General features: G+C 45.1%; 1 protein-coding gene across 6 annotated transcripts in view; it reads right to left on the bottom strand.

Moving 5' to 3' along the window:
* The window catches only part of KALRN (kalirin RhoGEF kinase), a gene marked incomplete at both ends in the record, with an annotated part of 525758 nt that overhangs the window by 208397 nt on the left and 292697 nt on the right, over positions 1-24664 (bottom strand). For 3 of the 6 annotated variants that reach the window (XM_080919241.1, XM_080919244.1, XM_080919246.1), the window contains 8 exons: positions 472-538; positions 3277-3395; positions 4494-4676; positions 11833-11955; positions 12465-12580; positions 15571-15685; positions 18233-18382; positions 20727-20918. In XM_080919241.1, coding sequence (XP_080775367.1) covers positions 472-538; positions 3277-3395; positions 4494-4676; positions 11833-11955; positions 12465-12580; positions 15571-15685; positions 18233-18382; positions 20727-20918 — 1065 coding nt within the window. Of the gene's footprint in view, positions 1-471; positions 539-3276; positions 3396-4493; positions 4677-11832; positions 11956-12464; positions 12581-15570; positions 15686-18232; positions 18383-20726; positions 20946-24664 lie in introns of all 6 variants that reach the window. The other 3 variants (XM_080919243.1, XM_080919245.1, XM_080919247.1) reach the window with 2 other exon arrangements.

Below are 24664 nucleotides of genomic sequence, written 5' to 3'. Positions count from 1 at the left end.
AAGAGGCCCCTCATTCATGAGGCAAAAGCGGGACCGTGACGGCACACGGAGTTCAAAAGGCAAAGCGTTTAATAAGTGAACAGAAAGAAAGAAAACCCGACTGCTGCATCACTCTGAACCTCAGCAAGGGCAGGCTCCAGTCTTGTCATTCATCAGCTCTGTGTCACGGTTTATGTTTTGAAATGAAGTGTCTGACATACCCCTCCCCCATGCCGCAGCTTTGTCTTTTCCTTTCCTTTGTTTTATTTTTATTCTTTAGTCTGGGTCTAGCTCCAGCTTGAGAGAAGTGTAGACCTTCTTTTCAAAAGCACTTCAGACTCCCGTGCAGTATGCTGGGCTCTGGAAGACCTCCCCGGCTGCCCTTTTATTTTTGAGCAGAAGAGGAAGGGTGCTGAGCTGCTCTCAAGGGGTTGACAAGGGCCAGGTGGCCCTTCTGCAATGGGGCTAGGGACTGACTGCTGGGAGACTTACCTCCAAACACTCGTGTAAGTCCCTTACATAAGCTTTCTCTGTCTGGAGCAGTTCAGCCATAATGAATCTAGGAGGAAGCAAATGGGCTTTCAGTTGCTTATGGAAACATCGCCTCCTCTCCAACTTTACTCCCTCTCCCTGACCCTTGTGACACCCGAGTGTCTTGCTTTCAGCTATACCAGTAAAGCTCTTCCCTCTCCAGAGCTCTCTCCCCCTGGTCATTTGCTTGCCATCCCTTCTCCATGTCTGTGCTCAGCCAGTTTTACTTTCTTGTGTGTTCCCACTCATGCCTACGTCACTGTGGTGGTATGCATGGGCTGTCAACTGTACGTGTGCACAAGCATGTGTGTGCAAGACTTGTGGCTGATTGCACTGCAGCTCAGCAGCTAGATGGTCTGAACCATGGTTTTCTACATCTCTCTTACAGCTCCCAGAACGGTATCTGCTCAGTAGTTTATAGTCTTACACTGATTTTGTTCAGGACTCAAATTAAACAGGCTCCAAGTCAGGCAGAGATGACTTGAGCTCTGGGTTTTACAGTTTTCTGCAAAGAATCGGGTTGTAATTACAAGCTGTTCAGTCTCTAGCATAACCACTCACCACAGCGGCTGTAACCTGAGAGGCAAAACAGAGGTAAGTGCAGATATATTCCAATTAAACCAGGATACTAAAAGTCTTACATGTCCCCATATGATAGTCTCTGTTTGATTTCTTCAACCAGTTAACACATAATATCCATTTTTAGATTATAGACTACACAAAACAGAGGATGAGCCCGATTTGACTTGAAGGCCACAGTTTGCTGCTCTCTGACTGTGGCTGGTCCTGCTCAGTATTTAGGCACTATCTCCAGTGGGATTTATTCCCATCGTAAACCTGTGCACACAAAATTGGCATATGCTATATAGTGATTGAAGCGCTTCAGGTTCCTGCAAACAGAAGTCCCGGCTCTGTATCTTTAAGAAAAGGACTCCTTCCTTGGACTCCTAAATAACATAACCTGAGCACGCATGACTTCATTATGCATCTATTTACTTTTTCTCTACATAATTTTTTCTATGACTGCTTGGTAGCCAGCATATGACAATCTAATTTATACAACCTATATATTTACACACTCATTTCACATTCTCAGGTTCAGTTCTGCCTATGGTTCATGCCGAGAGTTCCTGCTTTCAGGTGTTCCATCACGTGATAAATTTGAGAACTAATGTCCTCAAGGCGCATCCTTTTGAAAATGACCAAAACTACCATGTGAGCAGTATCTTTTTCAGGATCTTCATCTCGGTGATTTTTTCCCTTAAAGCAATGTATCGTTTTGATGGTGGCCTTCCACTAAAGTTAAAGGATTGATGTAAAGACTACACTTTTGCAGAAGCTAACTAGCCACTCTCTTCTTCCTCTTCCCCTTGGTAGAGTGGAAAGTGTGTGGATGTTGCAGTTAGATGAGCAGGGACTGATTTACGAATCTGTCAATCACTGAGGGAAGACCTGCTTCTCCAGCGCTCAGGACTTCTTATCTCTAACACAGCTGGCCACCCAGGACTGCTGCAGGGATTAAGTAAGGTCCTGTGAGAAACAGCCTGGTGCACAGGATCCTGGGAAATTCTCAGAGATTAAGCCTTGGGTTGCTAAGAAACTAGGGAAGATCTGAAGGAGCACAGCTGTCTCTGGGAGGCATCTTTGCTCTGCCTTGGGTTTCCTTTCTTCCTCTTGTTCTTTCTCTCCCACTTGCTTTCTTTATGTTGGCCATCTCTGTGATACATTCCTCCATTCTCTCCACTGCCGGCTGCTTGGTGTTTGACTTGACTATAGAAAGAAGGATCCAGGAGCATCCGCCAAATATAACCCCCGCCTTTGCTTCTCTGTTATAGCCTGAATTATGTCCTACAGAATTAATATATTCAAATCCCACCCCTCCATTCCCCAGGTTGTGAATTTATTTGGAAATAGTCACTGTAGTACTGAGTGGGATGGGTCTCAATTCAAAATGGCCAGTGTCCTTACAGAAGGGGAGGTTTGCATACAAGGCACAAATAATCAGGAAGAATGTCACATGAACAATGTTACACTAACAAATGAGGGGAGAGGCCTGGAATTGATCTTTCGCTCTCTACCCTCAGAGGGAATGGAACCTTCAGACTCCTTGGTTTTAGTTTTCTGGCTTCCAGGACACATACATTTCTGTTGTTAAAGTCACCTGTGTACTTTGTTACACAGCTCTACAAACCAATACAACCAAAAGGGAAGGGCCTCAGTTAGGAACACTGCATGAGCAACTGCATCTAATGTTCTTGCTGCTGGAGGAGGCAGAACAGTAATCAGTCTGAAGTGCTACTTGAACAGGGAAGAACTAGGAAATGACTTTGACTTAGGTGGGGCCAAGTGTTGAGGAGCCCAATCTTATTCAGGGGGCAGCACGAAGCTGTTTGAAATTTGGAGCTGGTGAGAGATACAACAGAAAATAAACATGGTGTATACAATGTCAGCTGACATTTGGGGAGCGTTGCTTAGCTTCCCTAGTTCTGTTTTCAGTTACGTGGAGTCGTTTGGTTTGGTTACTGTTGAGCTTTCTGACACTGTGAAGTAAAATTTGATGGTCTGAGAGGTAGGTATTCCCTGGGAAGCCCTTGCTACATGAAGAGCAATTGGATGCAGTAGCGAGTGGAGAGGCCAGGTGGTCCCCAGTGAACCTTATCTCAACTTCCATTCCAACACCTCCAGGTAGAGTAGATGACTCATCAAGCCATCATAAGGAATGGGTAGCAGGGGGAATTGAGGAAGAGCTTCCCCCCATACACATACTCTTTCTTTCGAGCTGACTTCCGTTTCTCTTCATTGACCTCATGGTTAGCATCCCGGAGCTTGACCTCCCGATCTGAAAGGCTTGCTGGGATGATGTCCAGCTCTAGGTCCTTGTTATCCTGCATGAGAAGGGTCACAGAAGTCACCTTGGGGAAATGGTAAAATAGCCTAATGGAAGTTGGTGACAAGATGGGTGATCCTTCAAGGTCCCACCCACAAGCCTTCTCCATAAGGTAATTCTGCCTTCCAAGAAAAAAAGCTTTAGACTGTTCTGGCCAAATATTTAGTGTTACTCTCTCTAGCTACAGACACGTATCTGCTTTCCAGGCATTTGGCCTTGATTAAATCTAAACATGAATCAGCCAGAATTGGTTCCTCATCAATAAGATAAACAGGAATCAGAAACACAGGAAAAATCTGAAAACATCTCCTTTGTCAAGAGAAAATAAACGATTTTTATTTAGATAGGCATTTCCCCTTGGGAACAGGAACAGAATTCTCAATCAGTGACTAAACCCTGTAATTGCTCGTCCTTGCTTGCTTAAGCAATCACTGGTGTTACATATGAAGGGACCCACAGAAGAAAACTCACTAGCTGGGGAGACATAAGCCTTAAGGTATAGGGTATGACCACTTTACTTGAGGCTGCTCTGCCAGAGCATGGGCCTGCTTAAAGACATAAGAGTGGGAAATCTTTGGATTAAATGCCAACCTGGATTTAGCAGTTAATTCATAGGTTGCTGACCTCTATTATAAAAAAGAGATTAAAAGCCAGTCTTCCTTTGCTTCATGGGACCTAGTACCTTCTTTTAGTTGAAATGTCAAACAGCCTTTATACACACTGTGCCCCTTATTTCTGAAAACCACCCGTATCCATGTGAGGGACTCTAATCATTAGCTCATTAACATAATTGGTTAGATGCTAGTGCTGATGAGATTGAAAAGGAAGGGTTTACTCAACAGTTAACTACATGGAAAGAAAACCCCCTCTACTTCGTATTCATAGGCCTTGCCTCCCGCCAGCCAGTTCTGTAGTACATAGAACATTAATCATGGTGGGGGAGGGAGGGGGGAGAGATGAATGAGTCAGTATAGGCCCCCCAAGCCTGTTAAAAATGCATGAGGTTCATGGGCTCCACCGCTCACATCCCCTCAGTGTTGATGCACTGAGGGGAGGAGAGGGGAGGCAGCTCCAGTGCACAGCACCTTGTACGCACCTCTGTGTTGACTCCCAGGGCTTTCTCCAGGGAATACCGGTACTTCCCCATCCTCAGGGAGAAATCTCGGTAGTGCTTGTCCACCGTGGTCACCCATTTCCGTATCTCTGTGGCATGGATGTGGCCCTTTTCCACAAAGCTGTCTGCTAGCTGGATCAGAAGCTTCACCTTCTCTTTTGTTTGCTGTGCCGAGAGACGACCTAACATTACTGGATCACATTATTCAGGCCCCTTTACCCTAAGCCTCCTCCTCTCTGCAGGGTACCTCCCAGCAGATGCTGGGTTTGCATGACAACTTTGTTACTCACCTTTGGGGTGGCCTAGAACAAAGTGTTAAAATCTCCTGTGCTCTGTCTGTTTCTTTACCCACAAAGCAGGTATCACAATAGTACCTGCTTCATGAAGTTATTGAGAACAAGAATGGGCCAACAATGCCTACTGTCTACAACATGTCCAGCACACAGTAGGTGCTGACTAGAGTTACTGTCAGAACCTGTGCTGTGGAACACTGTCTTCCAGGTGTGATATAGCCACAACTCTCTTGAACTGTCAGCAGCTTTGTTCACCTAAAGACAGCTGTGTAAAATTGGGCCTATTGACTTCCCGTCATGGAGGAGAGGTGGGGCTTTTGAGGCCTAACCTTCCCAAGCATTTAGAGACAGTTAGAGGTTATTAGTGGGGGGGGGGAGTTCTCACAAGGCCATGCCAATTCTAAAAGATGTATAAGAGCTAACAGTTGCTGGGGGCAATGATATTCCCTTCAGTGGTACAGTGAGTAACCCCTGTAAGTTCCTGTTGGGTATAAATGTTTCTTTGGTCTGTCATTGGTACCTTAACTAGGTGAGAGGCATTTGTTCATGCCTGCAGAACATGCAGAAAGCTCATACAACTAGTTAAGTCAGAAATGTTAGCCACTGCTACTGATGTGAGATCTCTTATATTAATATAGCCATTTATTGACTTACATCTGTCGGCATCTACGAGACTTATGTGAGTTTTAAAAACTCTTTAAGAAGCATGCAGAGGGGGAAAGATAAGTCTCTGTGAGCCAGATACGAAAACTTGAGGTTCAGCTGTTAAAGCTGGTCCAAAATCACACCATCAATAATGGTGGCAGTGTTTACCTCTGATCCTTTGTTCCTGGTTCCTGCCCCTGTCTGTGCCCAAGACAGGTACTAAACATCATGTAAGCCTCTACAGGCTAGGATCTGATGAATCTAATTAGCAGACTTCTATCTGCTTCACTGAGATTATTTTGTTTTTCTGCCTGTCCAAGGGAGCTATTACAGGGCTAACCTGTCAAAAGTCTGACGTGTGTTGGGCTAACTTCATTCGTAGCGAGAATACGTTCAGGATTCCCTCTGTCTACAGTTCTCTGCAGAGAGCTGTGGGTTGGGCTTCAGGGATAAACAAAAGGAGAAATAAAAAATATATTCATTTGCCCCTATCCAAAATCTCCAGAGGAGACAAGATTTTCATACAGAATAGCTGACGGCTTGGGGCATCGTGTAATTGAATGTCAGAGTGAGACGTATGTTACAACAGAGGGCTTTCACGGTGGAGGAGATGAAGGCAGAGCTGTATAGTATAGCAAGGCAGGGAAGGCCTGCTGGGTGAGATACGGCAACAGAAGGACAGGGATAGCAAATCCCTGCTCACCTTTCAGTTTAGAAGTGTGGATTTTGAATCTGAAGTTTATAAGGAATACCTGGGACATCTTAAGGAAAGGGAATGACATTTAAATCATATGCTGTAAGGAAAATGTTCTTTTGAGAAAAGGAGGGGGTAAAGTTTGAAAGACAGCAGATCTTTCCCATCTTGCAAGGATGCAGGGTGGGAAAGCGGAGAAGCTGGACACCATGGGAGAGAAATCTGGTGTCGCCACTGAGCAGGGTGATGTGGAGGTGAAAAGGCCTGAGAAGTCTGGCCCTGGTTAGGGAAACTCATAGATACTCCCCAGCTGCAGTGTGCTCCAGAAAGTTCCAGCACCAGAGGAAGTCCAAGAATGAAAAGTGGAAAAACAAAGAGAAAGTTCTAGCCAGAGCCACAGTGCTGTTTGGGGCTGATAAGAAAGCTGGAGGCCATGTAGTTAAGCTTTGCGGGATGCACAAATATCATTCCACTGGTGGCATGCATGAAGCCACCGAGCCACAGCGAAAGCCCTGCGGCAAGTGTGTGAGACAGGCACGCCATCAGCATTCTGGGACCATCCTTAAGGAAAACCAGGGGATCAAGAGGGCAGTTGTCCTTATGCAGCTGTACTGGCTTGCTACATGTAACTGGATGTTCCCCTTCAATCGAGTCTCTCTGTGTAGGACACATCAGAACCCTGTCATTGTCACCTCCACAAGAACTAATATTAGATACGAAGAGTTTCCAAACACACTGATATTACTTCAAGATGAGGCAGTGGCAGCCTCAGACACCTGGAAGGTGGGATCCTCACCACAGAAAGAGAAAGACGAGCTTACAGAACACCACAAGGTTGACATTCTCCTTGGCACGCTATTCCTCAGTTCCTGAGCAGCATGCAATCCGTTTTCTCACTAACAAATGGAATTCACCCTGACAGACTAGAGGCCTGAACTTCTTGCCAAGAATCTAAGCAAACAACTGATTTATTACAAGAGGGCAGCAGGGCCTTTCTCTATCCCACCACTCCAGCGTCTAATGGCCCTGACTACCCCACACACCCCTTCCAGGCTCATCACATCCCTTTTCAAGACAGTAACTCTGGAGCAGGGGCAGAGTGCTCTCCCAGATGTATGGCCAGGGCACAATACAATTAGCCTCTCCTTTCCAGCATGGTGGGCTGACCAGGGGCTAGAGTCAAGGGCTGGAAGGGCTTTGGAATGAAATAGAAGAGATGGGTGTGAGGCTTGGAGGAATATCCCTCCACTATAAAATGGCAACAGTAACCACACCAGAAACTGACTAAGACAAGAAACCCGGGATCTCAAAGACTTGCATGTCATTTCTCTCAGGGTTTTTATTCTTTTCCTGCTGGGCAAATATTTTTTGCTATTTTCTTAAAAGTGGCTAATTTTTATTGTAATAATCAAGAACCCCCTATTATATAAAAGTCTTGGAAGTCACTATTCTCTGCTCCTGGTCAGGTGACTGGGCTGAAAACAGTATCGTCAGCTTGGCAGTGGCTGGTCTGCTAGTGGAACCTGGATCTGAAGGCATCGAAACTGGCTGGGATCAATAAGGAGAAAGCCTGTGACTTAAGTTGTGACTGAGATGTCCCTGTGTCCTCACAGAGACCTGGACCGAACAATCAGCCAACAGTGTGGTCAAGCTCTACCCTACCTAGCCCTGCCTGTTTGTGCAGGGGCCCATCTTTGAGGATCCCCACGGCTGAGCCATAGCCATGTGAAATGTCATCCGCATACATGGTGGGAATGGCGCCTGCGCATCCTACCCTCAGGCGGGTTACCCTCCCTGCAGGCAGGTGGGTATATTCCCACAGTTCCACCAACAGGTCTCTATTTCAGCATGTGTCTAGAATAGTTACTTATGTGTCCTCTTCCGTGGGCCTGAAAACTCAACCTACCCCCTTACTCATCTGTCCAGCCTCCCTGTCTAGTGTTTTATCTTTATCTTTAGCTCACCACTGGGTGAGCAAAGCTAGACCAATCAGCCCAACGGGGCACCAACCATGGTCATGCCCTCCCCTCCCACCTTCCAGAATACAATATGAAACCTTGTGACTGTCATGTTCTTGACTGTAGCTGATGAGATCAGGGGCCAAAACTTGTCCCACAAGGACAGCCCCTGGAGGGGGCAATCGATTTTCAGGTGTCCTGGCTTTTTAAAAAGTCTGTTTAAAAAGCGACCTTGGCAGCATGGTGACTCAGCTGAGGGTGTTTCTCTGGTGATCTGAACTACAGAGACAGGAGTCAGAGGGTTGCAGAGTAGAAGAGAAACACAGAAGAAAGTAACCAGTAGGGACTTTGGAGGCAGAACAGGAGGACCACATGAGAGTGGGTTACACGGTGGAACCCCTCATGTTCTTCAGACAGACAGGAACTCAGTGCTACTAAGTATGTGAGGACACTGGAGGCTGTACACACTGCCAGTAAGTGCTGCTTTGAAATTGGAAGTTCCTCGAAATTAAACAGAGAGGCACAGGATGACCCAGCAACTGCACTCCCATGTGTACATGTAAGAGGACCAAAAGAACATGTTGACACAAAACTTGTACATAGCGTTAATGATAATATTATTCATAAAACCTCCAAACTAAACATCAGTCATGAGATAAACAGGAAGTAAATATCCATCAGACAGAGCTAGATCTGCATAATGAAATATTATTCAGCCATCAAAAGAAATGACAAGCTGACACATTAAAATACAGACAAATACGGAAAACAGTAGGCTAAGGGAAAAGAAGCCAGACATGGAGGATTACATATCAAATGATTCTATTTATGTGACATGTACAGCGTGGGCATGTGCCTGAGGAAAGAAGGGAGGGAAAAATTACTTCTAATGCATATGGGGTTTCTGGAACTCAGCTTTGGCAATGATTATATGAGCTCCTGAATGTACTAAAAATACTACTGGATTTAAAAAAAATTTAAAACCAATTTTTTGTTTGTTCTTTTAGGAAAAAAAAAAACAGTTCTGTTAGATGCTAAGAAGTTCAGCTTCCCTGTCATCAACTGCCCTTTCCCCTATAATTTTTGAAACAACAAAAGGTATCATTTCTACTCTTCTAACTAGATTGCCTATAGGTGCACCACAACGTGCAGTTGTGTGTTCTTATCTTCAAATCTGTCTCACGATTATTCTTCTATTTCAGGGTTTTTATATAAAATTGCCATTTTATATTCAGTGTTTCTTTGGCTTGATCTTGTCTCTGTAGAGTATAATAATTCAGCAGAACTCGTTGCACTATGCAATTGTGGCCACCATATTTCTTCTCGGTCGCTTCAGTTTGCTCTTCATACTGAGTTCACTTCACTGGTTATGAAGACTAGAAGCCAGGGCTGACTGGTTAAAGAAGTTTGTCTCTGGGGAACTGGGCTGAGGTGGGGAGGGAAGCTTCAGTCAGAGGCTCCTCGTCTGAGCTGAGGAATATCCAGTGGGAAGAAGACAGGAAATGGATAGCCAAGCTAGAAACCTATCCGATATTCCTAATGTTCATGTACGTTGTAACTACCCTTCCATGCATTAGCTGTGCCTGGGGAACACTGGCAAGGTGAATAAAGATGGTTCTTGTCTTCAGGGACATTGTAGGAGATACTCCTGCAAAGATTCCTTTTGATATTCAGGCTGATATAGGAGATAGCTCTGCACAGACTCCTGGAGAAAACAGGACTTGCGCCAGCTCTCAGAAAGCTATACCACTGAGGACTGAGCACAGCAGGGGTGAACCCTGAGGTTTTCAGCAGGGAGATGGGACCACAGAAGACAGAAGAGGTGCCACGGGACTGGAAAGGTGGGCTCCTTTCCAAAGCACAAACTAGAAAGAAGGGACGCCATTTTTAATGGAAAGACTGTATGGGAAAGGTAGTGAGAAAAAAATTCTATGATCTCATGGAACGTAAGAAAGCACGTCCACCCTGCTGAAGCCCAAGCTAGTACAAAGAAACAAGAGACAAGGGAGCTGTGGTGTGGGGGCGGGGGGGCAGGGGAACCTGAACATACTGAAGACCACTAAAGTTCCTAAGAGATCCTTTAAAGATGAGAAAGGGGGGTGGTGTGGATGAGAAGAAAGCAACCTAACGAGGAAGCTGCTACAGCTCAGGGCAGAGGCGAGGGAAGAGCACAGAGCTGTGAAGCAAAATGTAAAGGGTAAATGGACACGGGGAAAACCCCTGCATTTCTACTTTGTTTATAAACAGGCTCGGCACCTGCTGTTGTCCAGCCAACCGGAGGAGCTGATGCCCTGAGCACCTCCTGTTGGTGGTTCACTGTTGACACCATTAGCTGAGGAATGGATAGACCCAAACTGACGACCTCAATATCCACCTTCACTGGGATCTGAGCAGGGTTCTTCTCCCCTTCTGCTACACTGGTTGTGCCGTTTCTCTGGCTGGTGTTGCAATGAACCTCCTGTCTGAACTCACAGTTCTTCATGGAGACAAAGGGCCCCAAAACTGCCAACGATACAAGGCACCTGCCCAGTACTCAGCTCACAGCACAGTCATAATGTGGACAAATATGTCTGAATATTGGCTCAGGGAACAGGCTGTTTTGCTAAACCAAGCTAGAGGAACGTGTTCTATGACACGGAAGGGGTCTCTGCAGAGACAGGACTGGTGCGTTCTGTGTGGCACCCAAACAAACAGTTCTCACCCTGAAATAAAGCATCTTCTATGTGTGGAGAAATCCCACAAAAAGCAAGCAGACTCATAGGGTGCTACAAAGAGAGGTCTGTTACACATTAACTTCTCATTCAAAACAAGGTGTCAAATGCTGGCTTGTGTCAAATGCTAGCTGTGAAAACTGATTTAAAAAAACCAGCCCCCCCCCCCAATTACAGCATTTCTACTACCTCAGTGTAACAAGCTGGTGAAGGTGTGTACAGTTTGCTCCTTAGAGACCTAACCTGGCCCCCAGCATGTCTGGGGACAAACGGAAATAGGTCTGAACACTGGAAAGTCACCTGCTTTTGGAGCCTGTCCTTAGTGGCTTCCCAACACATAGTTCTGAGGACAGTGGCTTTTGCTTCTCTAACAGGAAGGTGGCCAGAGCACAGTGCCTAGAGGACTGATGTATGCTATATGGCAGGCACCCCAAATTTCTATCAGTTCCTGAGCCACTGTTCCATCCTGTGAGGCATCCCTCCTAAGACTTTCTAATTTCAAGAATGAACAAACACACACACACACACGCACACACACACATGCACGCACGAAATATATATATATATGTGTGTGTGTGTGTGTGTGTGTGTGTGTGTGTGTGTGTGTGTATGTATGTATGTATATCTAACCTGAAGTATCCGGGCCACATGCATCCCCAAAGACAGGCATGTAGCCCAATGCATTTGTAAATGACTACACGTCATAGTGTCAAAAGCCTGGATAGTCTTGGAAGATGTCTACAATGTATGTGTAGTTTAACATGAGTGTGCCCTTCCACCTTAGCTCCAGGGAAACAAAGGAGACCCCAGAATCTAGAGCGTGGCGATGAGGTGTATTAGCAACCAATGTCCTGTTTGGAGATGTAATTTGGGGAGAACTTAGGTTCCAAAGGAGACAATCCCACACATGCCACTAGGACTACACAGTTCACACAGAGCCTGCTCTTGTTTCCATACGTAAAGTTTCCCACAAAGGGGAGCCCTGGGAGGACCCGGAGAGGGGGCTGGGGCACTTCCTACCTTGGCGGGCACCCTGAATTCTCCATACTCTTTGAGCAGCTCCTGAGTCTCCTCCGTGGTCTCTCCAGTAGAGGTATGCGTTGAGAGGTAATATTCTCCTGTTTCTTGGATCCAGTCTAGTGCCTGTAGGAGGAAATGCCACCACTGGTCCCCAGAAGGCAGCTCTCAGTAGGAAAGCATGCCACGCTGGGAGGAAGGCTTATGTTGGGGACCCAGGAAATGTGATAGGATGGTGGGTATGTAGCTTTTTGGTTTTGTTTTTTTAATTTATGGAGTCTCTCCTTTGTGTTGGGACAGCTCACCCCAAAGCAGTAAACTGGGGGCTGTCATAGATCAGACTCAGTATTTATGTATAAACTCGGGGCTAGAACAGGTCAGACTCAGTGAACTGAATATCTGTGTATAAACTGGGGGTTATTATAGGTCCAACCCCATGAATACCTGTGCAGCCCATCTTGTCTCCTGGTGTCAAACTCAGGATTGAATGCTAGAAAAATCCAAATTATGAACAAAGGGAAACCTGTTCTCCATTATCCTGTCACATCTCCCCCCTGGCTTAAGTCTGCCTGTTAGTGTGGTTCTCTGGACACTCCTCAGCAGTGAGGCAAAGCCAAGGGGAGTTCTGGACATACCTGCTTAGCACTGCGCTCGAACACCACATATTGCTGACACTGGTCTAACCGCCGCTTCTTCAAGGTCCAGAAGTGCAGGACTCGATTCTCCCTCTGCAAGAGCTCACTCAAGATGGCTGTGGGTAAAGGAGGTGAGGCTCTAAACAAAGTCCCATTACCAAGGGAACTTGTAAGCCTCCCTTTAGGGACTAATAAAGGATCAGAAGACGGAGAACAAAAGCTAGACATAGATACAACTCCCCAGAAGGGACCAAGAGCTCAGCAGAAACTTGTTTTTCTGAGGATTTTGTCAATATGCTACAGTGACCCCGAATTCTCTTCACACTAGTCAGTCCTTAGCAAGAGAGTTTGGAAAGTGAACCCCTAAGGACGACATAGCTGGTCTGGAGCCTCTGTAAGGACTCTTAAGCATTCCCAAGGAGCTTCTGGAGCAGAGGCGGGGATAGGCTGCGCTGAGAAGGCAGTGAAGACATTTAGCCAGACCACAGAATGGGCTACAGCCTCAGCCCTGCGCAGGAGTCAAGCATATGGCACTTTAAGTGCAGAGCCACTGTCAGAAGCATCTGGGCAGAGGTTGGGTAGAAACTGGGCAGCGACAGGGGCTGTGTGTTGTCTTAGGCCCAACTCCACACAGGTTTTGATCTGATCCCAAGGAAGGCTGGAAGCTTTTCTTAACTCTCCCAAATGACGTTTGAGAATCTATGTAAGACATTTAGTATGATAAGGGAGCCATGGGGGTATCCAGTACATGTCATCTGTCTCTGCATTGCTCTTAACACTGTCTGGTGTCCTTGATTGATTTCGCGAGTGTCTTAAGTAAGATGTTCTATGCCTGAAGCAAGCAACCTTATTTTGTTTTATATCTGCTTCTTGTTTTCTGCAAACTATTAAATATACCGTCTTGAATGTGCTTGATGAAATATATGGTAAAGAGGATATAGATAACCATGTCTACTAAGCATTCACTGTCTGGCACATTTTCATACTGCTCGTGATGTGTGTATCGAGAAGGTGCCCACCAGGCAGGTGAAGAAACCGAGGGAAGACCTGGACCTTGTGCAGACTCATTCAGATAGGGAGGAGCAGGGTTTGGAGCTAAGCACAATCCTTTGACCGGAGACCACTTTCTTAGCTCCCCTTGGTCTCCCCAGTCCCTGGGGGATGTAAGTACACATCATGGTACTTTGCTGAGACAGCACAACCTGCAGTTCAGTGTTTGTACTTAGTAATTTTTGTTGATTTTTTTTCTTATCCTTTAGTTCCCCTCATTGCTCTGGGCCCGTGAAGATGAACTCTGCTCATGCCCCTTTAAGCTTGACTGTAAGAATAACGCTGCCCATGCCCCTTTAAGCTTGACTGTAAGAATAACGCTGCCCACGCCCCTTTAAGCTAAGAAGCTCCATCGGCCCCTGTGGCTCACTATCCATGCATTCAGCATGCAAGTTTCTGCTCCTTCCCAGAGTGGTCAGGTGTACTTTCTCGTTCTCAGAATGACCTCTGACCCCTGGCTCAGCCAAGTGACTTTCTCTGACAAAGAGATTGTTAGCTGATATGACGCAACAGGAGCTGGAATTGGTCTATACGCTTGACCTGTCTCTTGCTTCCCTCTTGCACCGTGGCAAGAACTCTTGGGTAACCACTGTCCTCTGGACTCGGGGCTCAGAATGAACATCATTTGGAGTCAACATCCACCAGCTGTATTACTGAGCTTAGCTTCGGCAGCTGCTGTTGATGGCTGCATCACCCGGACGACAGATGCTCATGGTGAAGTTTTTGGATAATACTCAGCCATCTGTTCCCACGTTAAAACCCAAATATAAGTGTCCTAGCTTTGGACCCAGGCAGCAGACAACAGGGAGATAGACGGGCTGGCCTCCAGTGTCTGCATCTACTGGGCAAGGGTCAAACAGGCTTGTTTCCTGTGTTTGTGTCCTTGGTCAGGGCTCTCTGCTCACTGCATCTTTAGGAAACAACATAACCAACCCGAATCATGGGAGGCTCTGGACAGGGTCAGCTGTCACTATTCCCCAGCCTGGGAGCCTTCTCAGACGGAGGTATATCCAGCCGCCTCTGGGTACCTGTCCCATACGGTGTGGGTATGAATGTGGTCTCTCAGTGGTTGGCCTCGCCCACACTGCCATCTGCAGAAGTCAGAACATATGCTCTGACTGTGCTGGAAGGAGAGGAGCAGTTGACAGGGAGTCAGCCACCCACAGAGCCTCATTCAAAGGCAAAATAACATGTGGGGAAGGAGCTCAGGTTCCTCTTCCCATTAAATTCTTTCCAGGGATTTGGGTCATCCCAGCTCCTGACGTATCTGAGAAGGAAAGGGAATGCTGTCTAAAGCGGTCCACTGATCCACACTGTGACCCTGGTGTCCCTAAGCCTGGCTCACCCTCACTCCAAGTCAGTTCAGGTCTTCTCCCTGGCCTTAGTCACCAGGGCTGTGATCTTCTAACTGGACAAGAGGATACGTATAAAACTTGGTTTCATCCACCAAGGCTAATTTCTGTATGGCAAGGGTAAATATTTGAAGAGCAAAATGATAATTTAGGCCAAATGTGATCTGAAAATAAGCATTTTTAAAGGACATATGCTGTTTTTCATATACTCACCGGCTTTATAGAATTCGAAGATATAATATAAAGATATTCTAGAATAGTAGTTATATAAATCCTATCTGCATACAGAATGCATATAGAATTCCGACTCTGTAGATCTGAGTGGGTCCGGAATTCCATTTGTATCAGTGTTCAAATGATATCAATGTTGCTGAACTGGACATCATGTTTTGAGTAGCAAACCTTTCTACTAAGCAGTGTGGCTCACGACTTGAATATAAATGAAAAAACAAAACAAAACAAAACAAAACAAAAAAACCAAAACAGAAAAGCAAACAACAAAAGGAAATCATTCGGTATGGTAGGAGACTGGATCAGCAGGGCTGGTCTCCACACCAGACTGTTTCTTCTTAAGGGAGAAGCTCCGGAGACCCTGAGATGACGTGAGGGCTAGATACACAGCCTGTTGCGAGGAGAAGCGGGGACCTGGCCTTTCACCCGTGCAACTGAAGCAAGCTGTGACCTGTGACCGACAGGCCTCTTACCTTTTACTTGCTGCTCAGGTCCCCTGGTGTGGCTGGCAACACTGGGCATGCTCACATTGTTCCTGTGGATGTACTTGAGAAACACCTCAGCGTTCCGCCGTGCCAGAGTGCAGGCCTAAGGAAAACAAACATGTGAAGCCCTGTCTCCAGTCTACATGTGGAACACAAGACATGCGCAGAGGTGCCTCTTTAGACGCATTAAGGACTTGATAGGGATACTGGAGGGATCCAGAGGGAAAGGAGTTCTGGAGGTCACTTCCGGTTCATAGGACGCCAATCCCAATTTAGAAGGCTCACACTCTGGGCTGGCCTTCAACCAAGTGCTTCCTGTTCTGTTTCAGACAGAAATCAGAAAGCAGCTGACCCTTCACTATGCTGATTGGGCATTGCTAATGTTCATGCCCAGGCTGGTTTTCTTCTTTTACAAGGACGTCTCTTACGTGACCACCAAGGAGAGCCCAGGGAACAGAAACCCACTTTAGCACATTTAGCAAACACACTTGATACCATAACTCTAAATCTAAACTTAAATTGCCAACAATTTCAAATTCATTCTAGTGTCAACCCTGTTCCCCTTACCTAAATAACACTAACAAGTACTCTCTTGTTGGGAAATTTCAACCAACATAAGAGTCAGAGCCATTGAAGGCTCACATCAGAGGGGCTGGCGGAGAGGACAGGCCGCATTGCGATGGTGGGAGTTCTGAGGGCTGGGAAGAGCAGCAGGAAAGAAGCCCTTCAATTTAGAATCCAGATATCCTGACAGAGTATTTCTAGTATCTCTTAAGCCCATATAACTTATGAATTTCCCTAAGAATCCATTTTTTCCATAGATACAAAACTAGTATATACTTGCTTTCGATTTTTAAATTAATAATTTAATAATATATTAATAAGTAAACTAAAATATCTGTAGATCAAGTTAAATTTAAAATTTTATATTTATCTTTTGATCATACAAATTATATGATTACACTGCTTGTTAAATAATAAATATAAATTTAGATTATCTGCTTTTATGGTTATATAAAAAGTAGCAATGAAGCTGGATCTGGTTAAAGCCAAGTTGATGGGCCCAGGAACTCACAGGCTAATGAACTGAAAGTCTTTAGTGAACATCTAAGGCTAAGGACTCTAGATAAATCAATAAGTGATAGGCAGAAAGCTGCACACCATCTGTTGGGCAGAGGATTCCCACAGTCACGGTGAGTTCTTCCTCCACAGCTTTAGGAATATATGAGGAACATCAGCCCTGATGGTTTTCTTTCTTCTTTAAAAGAATCATTTAATTTTATGAAGAAATAATCTTGACTTTTCTCTCTGTGTGTGAATATATGGGATGTGGTGTGGTGTACTCTGCAGGCGTGTGTGGGTGTACATGTCCATACCTGCTCGTGAATAGGTCAGAGGAGGTTGGGTGTTCTGTTCAACCACTGTCAACTTGCCCTCTTGAGACAGCATCTCTTAGAGAACCAGAGCTAGGCTGGCAGCCAGCAAGGCTCAGCAACCATGCTTCTCTGTCCTCAGTAGCGCTGGGGATATGTAGTGCGTGAGACTGTGGCTGACTCTTCACAGAGATACTGGAGATCCAAACCCAGGACTTCATGATTGCTCACACATCATGTACTTCCCCCCTAAGCCATTCCCAGTCCCGAGAACACTTTTATAACACTACTTTAAACCCTTCCCATGCTCCTTCCATTATTTTCAATCTTGTTATGTAACAGAGGAACTTTTAAATTATTTTAAGCTCCATATGAAAAATTTTCTACTTATCTGTGTTAGTTAATTTTGTTTATTTGGGGTTCTAACTGATACCTGTGCAGATAACAGAAAATAGGAAGGAGGGTGGGTCTCTAAGAGGAAGAGGGGGTGTCTTAAGAAAGGAACAGAAAGGTTTGGTGGTCAAGAGAAGTGCTCTAATAAAAGAGGCAGCTAGTTAAAGAAGGGTGACGTCAGTGGTGGTATGTTAGGAAACACAAATTCTCTTTGAGAAGCCCCAGAAGATGAACATAAAAGTTTTGAGGTGAGTGGAGCCCGTGGACCAGCCTGAACCTGGTGGCCTGCTGCTAGGAAACTCTCAGAAGGATGTCCTTTGCTACTAAACACCCATATATAGCCGGGTTGGTTTCCCTCCCTGAGGTACCCTTCATATAGAAGAATAAACATTGTGATATTCCTTGTTAATTGAAAATTGCTAGATTGAGAAATAGTATCTAAATCTATTGACCCTAGATTTTGCAATTATCTACTTACAAAAGGTTCATTTAAATAACTTCACAAGCAGGCTTATAGTCTTCAGCTAAAAGATCATTTTAGGGTCAGGGTTATTGTTTAATGAGGTCCTGTGTTCAAACCCTAGCACTATAAAATAAAACAACAATAAATTATTTTCTATAAACTGAACATAAGTGAGTAAAAGCACGTGACCATGACCATGTGATCTTGGAGTGTTCTAACACTGCAGTGGCAATAGTAACGTATCATATACCTGATGATACCAAAGGTGTCAAGAAAGAAATGAACATTTAAGTTTTAGTTTATGGCTTCACACATTAACCCAGAGCTGTGTCTTCAGCCCCTTCCCTCTTCACATAAGAGGCAGGCAAAGGGAAGCCTTGATGAAAGTGGGTGCTGGTGAGAGGAGAGGGTGAGGCCGGACCTTCAGGAAGGCCTCCTTCTGCTCCAGATGCTTGCTGAGGAGTGGGATGACGTGGTCCATCTCTGCCACCGGCCCCAGCTTGTCTCTCCCGCCACACCAGTCCTCGTCTCTCCGGTACTCCTGTTCTAAGCTCTCCAGAACACTGCACACCTGGGAATCAAGGAAAAATAGGCTTGATAAAGAAACTGCTCAGTAGGTGTTCTCTGCAGACTTCCACAACAGAACATTACACACTGGGGTAAAGTTCAGCCTGGAGGTTTAGAGGTACCACCTGAACAGATATTGTGAGAAACTTGTCACTGGAGCTTGGAGGTGGAGATTGTGGAATTGTCTCTTTACAGCTGATGGCTAAAGGGGTGGATAATATCACTCAAGGATGGATACAGAAAGTGTGGTACATTTACACAATAGAGTACTACTCAGCTACTGGAAACAATGACTGAAATTCCTAGGCAAATGGATGGAACTAGAGAATATAATCCTGAGTGAGGTAACCCAGTCACAAAAGAACAGACATAATATGCAGTCACTGATTATTGGATACTAGCCCCAAAAAGCTCTGAATACCCAATAAAGAACTCACAGACCATATGAAGCTCAAAAAGAAGGAAGACCAAAATGTGGAAGCCTCAGTCCTTCTTTTAAAAAAAAGTATGTAGCACCCTCTCAGAGTGTGGTACACCTAGACCTTTAATCATTAACAATTCAAGACCTAAGAATACAGCCTTGTGGCAATCCCTGATATTTAAAAATCACTATGTTTAGTCTTTACCCACTATATGAGATATACATCACACACATTCATATGCATGTATGTATAGATATATTATGTTATATAGCTATATTTTTGTAACCTCATGATAATTATGAATTTTGTAGCCCAGGCTTAGAGAAGATGCTTGATGGGTTGTCTCAGCATCTGTACTTGTCTGTCAGTCAGGAGCCTCAAGCAATGGTGAAGGGAAAAGCTGCCTCTCTTGTGTGATTTATGGACCATAAATGAAAGTCATCTTTCAACTCCCCTGGGGACAGATGTTCAAAGTCCTATCATAAGGCAGTGGCATTCTTAGCATCCATCTTTATTATAAAATCACATTTCTTTCTGAGGGAGAATACATTTGAGTTAACTTCAAAGACATAAGTTTTTTTTAAAGTTATAAATATTCAGAGAGACCATGCTGAGGGACCTTATAAATGACCTCAGAAGAAACCAGACCATCAGAGAAAGTTCACAGGGAGAGTTAGGTTGAAGGCTGCAATGGGAGTCTCATGGAAGCCTGGTATCAGTGCCTGGAGGGTAGAGAACATAAAATCCCACAAACTCTTACCTAGTAAGCATCAGAAGAGAGCTTCCAACCCTAGTGGAAAACCAACCAACCAACCAACCAACCAACCAACCAACCAACCAACCACCCACTCACCCAACCAACCAGAGAGCATAACCTCGAATTCCTATACTTTTCCACAACAGCTTTGGCTACTTTTTGGGAACAGAGTTGGGAGAAAGGTTATAACCATCTCAGCTTCTCTGAAAAAGGCATTCTCCTTGGTAAAGGCTGTCTGCTTTTGAGACCGGGTCTCATCAAGCCCAGTCTGGCCTTAAGTCTGCTATATAGCTAAAAGTGACCTTGAAATTCTGGTCAAGGGCTTTATGCATGCTAGGCAAGCACTCCACTAACTGAGCTACGTCCTCACCCAAGGATGTGGTTGTTGGACAGAATGTTCACTGAGTTATGAACTCCGCTGAATGATGACTCAGGCTGAACCCCCTCCTCATGTTTGCCATGTCATGAGATATCCGTTGCCCACCAAAAGATGCCTTGTCTAGCCTCTACCTTTCCTACTTCTTTTAATGCAATATACAAGGCGTGCAAGCTCATGTCTTGAGCTAAAATAGATAATGAAACATGCAGAAATGTCAAGATAAGGCACTTGAGACCTGTTCTACAATAGGACAGGATCAGAGACTTGAGGAGGTCTTGTAGAGTAGATTCTGGGTTCTTTGGACTATGAATGCATTTTAAGTAGCTGCTGATCAGGGAGAGTGAGAGACACACGGACAAGCTGTATGCAAGGTACAGTTTGGAGTCTAGATATACCAAGTTCAGGGAAATCAGCTGGATCCTAGGTACTTAAATGGAAAACGAATGCTGATTTATATGATCAAGTGTGGAGGTAGTTTGTTACATAGCACTGTTCTGACAAAGACTGACAGATATATTGCTCAGAGCTAGCATCCAACACACCCGGTCTCTACTTCAACACCTCCATACTGATCTGATAAGTTCGAGAAATTTTCGAAAAAGAAAATCATATGGTTCCTTGCTGTAAAGGAGGAAAAGAGGTAAGAAAGCCAGTGGTAGTATTTCCTTAAGTCATGCTTTTATTCTCACAGGTTGGTGCCAAGATGCCTGGCTTTGAATGCTGTACCATAATTTGAGACAGGAACTGGCCTCTTTCATCTTCTGCTCATGCCTAGAGACTTCCCTCTTACCTGCTCAGAGGTCTTGTAAAAAGCCACAGAGGCGTTGACGAGCTTCAGCCGGTCCTCCATCTTTAGCATGAGCTGTTGCCAGTGGAGGGCCACCTTCTCCGCACATTCCCGGATGGCGTCAGCATCATAGTGGCCAGCCTGGAGTAGTGCCTCCGCCTTCTGCTGTACCTGCAGGGCGCTCTGGTGCGTCTTCTGCAAGGAAGTGGCATGAAAGAGGGACTGGGCACGAGGGGAGGAGAGAGAAGTCCATGGGAGCAGCCCAGGTGTGATATGGGAGGGGTGGAGTGAGGTGTGGTTGGAAAGATGTAGAGAAGTTAAAGAGCTTTAAATGACTGATCCATTTGTCACCATGATCAACACATTACTGTCTTTAAGGCACATTTACATGTCATTCGTCTCTCAGGACCCTAACTCCTGACCCCATTCTTAACTTTCTACTCCCATTACCCTAGATTTTAAGGCTATTTTAGTTCTCATAGCAGAGAAACAGAGGTTGTGCAGAAACCTTGTCATGGATTGGCCCCTTAATCTCCTTTTCAAATTTAATCATAAAATTGCTCATCGCTGAACTTTCAATGATTTTATAGATTAAATAAACACTTTCTCTGCAAATACATGTAACACCAATTTCAGCTAGCAACGTGCAATCTGAAACATTAATGAGCAGTTAAAAAAAAATTCCGGCAGAATGGGTAAACTTGGTAGGTTACTAAGACCCAAAGAATGAGCTCTCCTGTCCCCCCACCCCCACAGTTACTTCACCAAAGAAGCAAAGCCCAGAAGGCAAGAATGAGCTCAAAGCAGGAGCCTTTTGTTATTTACAAGGGCTTTTAGGAGACAGACACCTCACTTGCTTTATGGTTTCTGATTAGGGCTAAGTATGTTCTAAACCTTAACTCCAGGAGGTTGGGGGAACTGGCTGAAGGACTACATGACAGGGAGAAAAAAAGCCAAACTAGGTTGAGACTTTGTGAGACAAAACATAGATGTGATGATCCCGCTGTTGGATACTTTTATGTCTACTTGGCACAGGCTAGAGTCATCTGAGAGGAGAGAACCTCAATTAGCAAAATGGTTCCATAAAACGGGGCTGTAGACAAGCTTGTAGGGTACTTTTTAAATTAGTGATTGATGGGGAAGGGTCCAGCCCATTGTGGGTGATGCCATCTTTGAGCTGGTGGTCCTGGATTCTATAAGAAAGCAGGCTGAGTAAGCCATGAGGAGTAAGCCAGTAGGCAGCATCCCTCTGTGGTCTCTATCAGCTCCTATCTCCAGGTTCCTGTCCAGTTGAAGTTCTTGTCTGGATTTTCTTTAATGATGAACAGGGATAAGGAAGTGTTAGCCTTTTCCTTTCCTCCCCAACTTGCTTTGCTCAAGATGTTCTACCCCAGCAGTAGTAACCCTATCTAGGACAATCCCTATGAGGGCATCAGAGTGCTACTAACTTGGACGTCTACCAGCTTTATACTCTTGGCTGTTGGACCCTTCCAGTTGATGGTGTGAACCAGGGTGACTAGAAACAAATGACATGGCAAAACTCCTTTCTACCTGGCTTGGGCAGCAAGGCAAAGGCCACTTTTGTAGCTGACTTATTCAGCATTCCTCGGGTCTGAGGGCAACTCCCTCACATTCTCCCGCAAGCTTCTCCTTGATGTCACCACATACATCTGCCTCTCCTGACTTTAGATTTCCTCCTGCATTTCCTGCTTACTCAGCTCTGTTCACAAGGCTGCTATGTGCTCCCCCACCCCAAACCTGCAGCAGCTCCACTACTTCATCTCCACCAGCATCCCTGGGCCTTCAGAGCCTTTACCTCCCGGACAGCCTCAGTTCTGATGACTGTCAGCGCTGGGCTCCTCACTGCTAAATGAAACTAGAGAGAGTCAATGAAAGGGCAGAACAACCCCTCCCCAAACAGGCGACTTTCTTTGTGTAACTGGCACTGTTCATTTCCTAAGCGAGGAGGTGCCAAGGTTAGCCTGGCTGACTGCTCATCGGCAGAGCTCTTATCTGCTGCCCTGGCTTCTGTTATTCTCTCTTTGAAGAAGCCTTTTCTTACTGTCAGGTCCTCCTCTGGAATCGTCTTCTGATGCAAGGAAGCCCACCTCTCACCCTTTTGAGGAGGTGCTGCCATCTGCAGCTGGGCAGATGCCAAACCCTCAGTAGAAGCCAACAACTCAAAGCCACTAGCCACTTATGTTGGTGGCCTCCTCCTACCCATTTCTCCTGCCACCTAGAATTAGTTACAATCTTGACCTCCTCCCTGGCTGCCGCTCTGCACTCCTCCAGCCCAGCCGGGTCCCCACAACTTCATGTACTCGTGTTAATGCAGGAGAAACAGCCAATTGTCTTTCCTTCCAGTTACAATTCATAGGTCCATGCTGCACTTTTTTTTTTTCCACATGGTATGCTAGGATTTGTCTTGGGGTTCTGCACATGCCAAGCACATATTCCACCACTTAGCCACACCTCCAGTGCCTTGTGGACCATTTCGGCAGTTCTGCTTAATTTGATGGATGAGGAAGTGGTCCTGCTGAGCGTCACATCTTTCTCTCAGTTCAAAAGTCTTCAACGGCTTCCTCATTTCTTCTAAACTAGGTCCAAGCTGGCTATCACAAGAACCCTCCACAACATGGTCTGTCTTCATAATACCAACTACGCTTTCTCCCCAAACCTTTGAAAGAAAGCCACAAACCTTCCTGCCTTGCCATCTTCCCCTCTTCCTGTTCTCGGCAGATGCTCGAGCCCTTGTCAATGACCCCTCTTTTGAAACCTGCCTCAGGCCTGCACTCCTTCAGTGAACCTTTTCAGATGGCCTGAAACTCAGGGCAAACCCCCTTTCTCTGAACTCCTTAGTTACTTAGCCAGCTTTTGGAGGGTTCCTGTTGCTTAGAAGGTAAAATTGTCACAGTGAGGCCAGAGATGGGGGAGGAGGGTCAATCAAATGGTTGTCCCTTCTCCAAGGATGTGTGTGTATGTGTTCTGTGCTGGGCCCTATGATTATGCATTGACTTTTCTTGTTCACACAACCGTTCTATGAGGTGGGTTTTATTTCCTGTTCAGAGACTAAGACATCAAGACATAGTTGGCTAAACAGCACATCTCAAAACCTACATCAAAACAAGTGGTAAAACCAGACTCCCTTTTGACCTATTCCCAAACTTACATTCTTTTACAGCTCATGAATTTTTTCTCTAGGATAGGAATGAAATCTACAACATTTCTCATTTGAATGAAGGTTCTCCAGATGAATGTCAGTGATTATGACAATTATGTCTTCTGCCCTTAGCATGTAATAACTGTCAGTGTAAACCTGTTCTAATGTTTTATCTTTAAAGTGGGGAGTAATTTCCACTTCTGTGTAATCTGTGTTATGTAATAAACTCTGCTCCTTACTCTGAAGCTCATTATTCTGTAAGTCCTGAGTGAGCTTTTCTTCTTTAATTTCCTGAATGATAAATTCTCATCTGTGTGGCCTAATCTTTGCTTTTCGAAGCTTAAGTCATTATTTTGCGTCCATTTTTACTTCTTATCATCTAATCCTATTGAGTGTTAGAGTTTTAAGATGTGGGTTATCAAGGACATTAATATTTAGTAGGTGTAAGTGCAAGAAAATTGAACCAAATCAATTGAATTTATTATCCAGTTTTAACCACTTTTCTGGTATAATATTTATGCTCAAATGCAGAAAAGGATTTCAAATAAAAATAGATTTTAAAGTTAAGCTTCTCTGTGTGAAGGTCGCGGTTTCCAAAGGTATAAAAGCACATCCAGAGGACTCACAAATAAGAATCCATTTTGCTTAATAAACTATACCGTGCGGAGGCACTGTTTGGTTCTCTGTGCAGTGCTATGGGAATGCTTTCCTGTAAACAAGGCTTATCAGGGACAAATTCTGACTTTCCAGGAAAACCACCAAAGCTTAGGCCAATCCTAGC

This window comes from Micromys minutus (genome assembly GCF_963924665.1).
Source record: "Micromys minutus genome assembly, chromosome: 7".
NCBI lineage: Eukaryota > Metazoa > Chordata > Mammalia > Rodentia > Muridae > Micromys > Micromys minutus.
This window is presented reverse-complemented; position numbering and strand designations above follow the sequence as displayed.